The sequence below is a fragment of the Epinephelus moara genome, chromosome 7 (genome assembly GCF_006386435.1).
Source record: "Epinephelus moara isolate mb chromosome 7, YSFRI_EMoa_1.0, whole genome shotgun sequence".
In the NCBI taxonomy this organism is placed as follows: Eukaryota; Metazoa; Chordata; class Actinopteri; order Perciformes; family Serranidae; genus Epinephelus; species Epinephelus moara.
Window position 1 is genome coordinate 27119064 of NC_065512.1, and position 2275 is coordinate 27121338.

A 2275-nucleotide genomic window follows, 5' to 3' on the forward strand; every position below is an offset into this window, starting at 1 on the left:
GCTCCAGCTCCTGGGCAGTCTGCTGAGACTGTTGCTGCTGCTTGCGGAGCTGGGCTGTCAGCTCTTCTACCTCCTTCATGGCAGTTGACAAGTCCTAGAGAAACAAGCAACCACACATGCATATGCACACAAAGGGATTTTTATACTGTATATTTCATATTATTATATCAACACTTAAAAGCAGTTTGACTAGATACTTTACATACAGGTAGGTCTAAAGTTTCACACACTGCATGTGGTGCTATAAGATCACCTAAAATCACAGACTATAAAAAAAGTGGATGTAACTGCCGTGACGTAACCCACTGGTTTGTGGAGTACCATTTTGAAACCTTAAGTCTGGCATTTTGGCCGTCGCCATCTTGTGTTTTTTGGAACCAAAAATGACCGTATGTGGAGAGGAGGGTAGAGCTATGGATGAGCGAGGGATGGATCTGACTGAGAACCCAAGGGCACCACCGTGATAGCGACTTGAAAATCACAAGGTGGTCATGCTCTAAAGCATACCCTGCTTTATCGTCTCTTTTAATCTAGAAGGGACCATAATTTTAAAAAAATGAACATCATGCTGTATTGAAGAAGACTTGAAATTAACCATTAAGACTATAAACTTGTTAGGAAAATATAATAAATCAAGTGAGAAGTAGGGTCATATTCTCATTGACTTCTATACAATCAGACTTCATTTTGCAACCAGCAGAGTCGCCCCCTGCTGGCCATTAGAAATAATGAGGGTCTAAGGTACTTCCACATTGGCTTTACTTTTCAGACCTGGATGCAACATCCATTTCCTTTATACAGTCTATGGCTAAAATACAAAATTGGGAGCACAGGCTGACATGACCTCTGATTAGTACATAACAGTAATATGGATTATACATCTCTCTTCCTTTCTACCTTGATCTTCTGTTCTTTCATAGCTCTCTCGGCCATCATGTCTCTGTCCAGACTGGCTGACTGTCTTTGCAGCTCCTGGTTTTGGGCTTCCAGCTGCCTCACTGTGTTCCTCTGGGTCTCCAAACTGGCCAGCAGGTCCTCCTTCTCACTGCTCAGAGTCTCATTCTGTAAAAGCATATTATATTATATTATTATCCCCATTAGGTAACACACTTAAGTTAAGCAACTTATCAGGCAGAAAATATGATTTAATGAAAAACTGTGAAATGAAACAAGGTGTGAAATACACAGTTTCACTGTTTGGTGTGTTCAATTATAAATCTTTAAGTAAACTACATCAGCCCTGCACCTCTGAGGCAAGCTGGTTTATGATGAGCTACAATGCTAGTTGTATTTAACTGTGATTTATTTCACAAAATCAATCACTTTTGGTTATTTTATTGTATTAAAGGCTAACTTTGGCATTTTTCACGTTTTTCTTATTTTTGTATCTAAGTGACTGATAGGATCAACGATATTTGAAAATGGACGAGTATTGAGTGAGACCGCTGCAACCAGTTGTGATGTAAGGCTAATGGGCAATTGTGCACCATCACACTTCGTCCACTAAACCTGCTTGTTTTTTGTCACTGACAGGCTCAGGTTATTATTATAAGTGACTGAGAACATGGAAAGGATCTCTATAGGGAATAGACCTTTTTCTTAAAGAGTAAGACCCTTTATGTTTTACTAGAAACAGTCCCAAACTCGGCAGACTCCATTAAATAAGCAGTAAGTTTATAATTGTGAAACACACTTCATTCAAAGCCAACAGAAACAAAACAAATTTCACAAGAGCCATCTTGGTTCATCTTTCCACTATTCCAACAATCCCCAACTCTGGTTTGGTTGTAAACCCTTAATTCACCTAGCTAGATGTGAAAATTAACTGACTTTACATACGCTAAAATTATTTTTCAATAGCAATTTCAGGGCTGTTTCTGGTTCCCTTTTCACTTTGCGTGTGCCACTTTCAGACGCCGTTCTCAACTATTTAAACCTTTGAGCAAATAGGTGGGATTCTTCCAAAAACATGGGGAAAAAGGCAATGAGCAACTCAGTAAAAAATGTCCCAAAAATTGCAAAAAAAAAAAGAAGAGATTATTTACATGAAAAATTGGGGGGGAAAAGAAAAAAGCTAGCAGGGCTCAACAATAAGGATTGCCCGATTGCCCGGGGCAAGTAAAACTCAAGGTCGGGCATGTAAACTAACAACTCACTTGCCCGATTGGGCAAGTTGCTAAAAATAGTAAAAGTTAATAACTAATTGATAAAATAAATGTATTTTAAAATGTGCTCCTTCGGCTCTGATGCAGCGGTCTCTCTGCTTGAAGTCACA

At 39.1% G+C, this 2275-nt stretch overlaps 1 protein-coding gene across 1 annotated transcript in view; it reads right to left on the bottom strand.

Moving 5' to 3' along the window:
* LOC126393561 (GRIP and coiled-coil domain-containing protein 2) overlaps window positions 1–2275 on the bottom strand; it is a 28258-nt gene that overhangs the window by 14828 nt on the left and 11155 nt on the right. Inside the window, exons 12-13 of the mRNA XM_050049767.1 lie at window positions 898–1062; window positions 1–94 (exon numbers count right to left, since the gene is read on the bottom strand). The exon at window positions 1–94 is cut by the window's left edge and continues 11 nt beyond it. Of these exons, the coding sequence (XP_049905724.1) occupies window positions 1–94; window positions 898–1062 (259 nt within the window). The remainder of the gene's footprint in view (window positions 95–897; window positions 1063–2275) is intronic.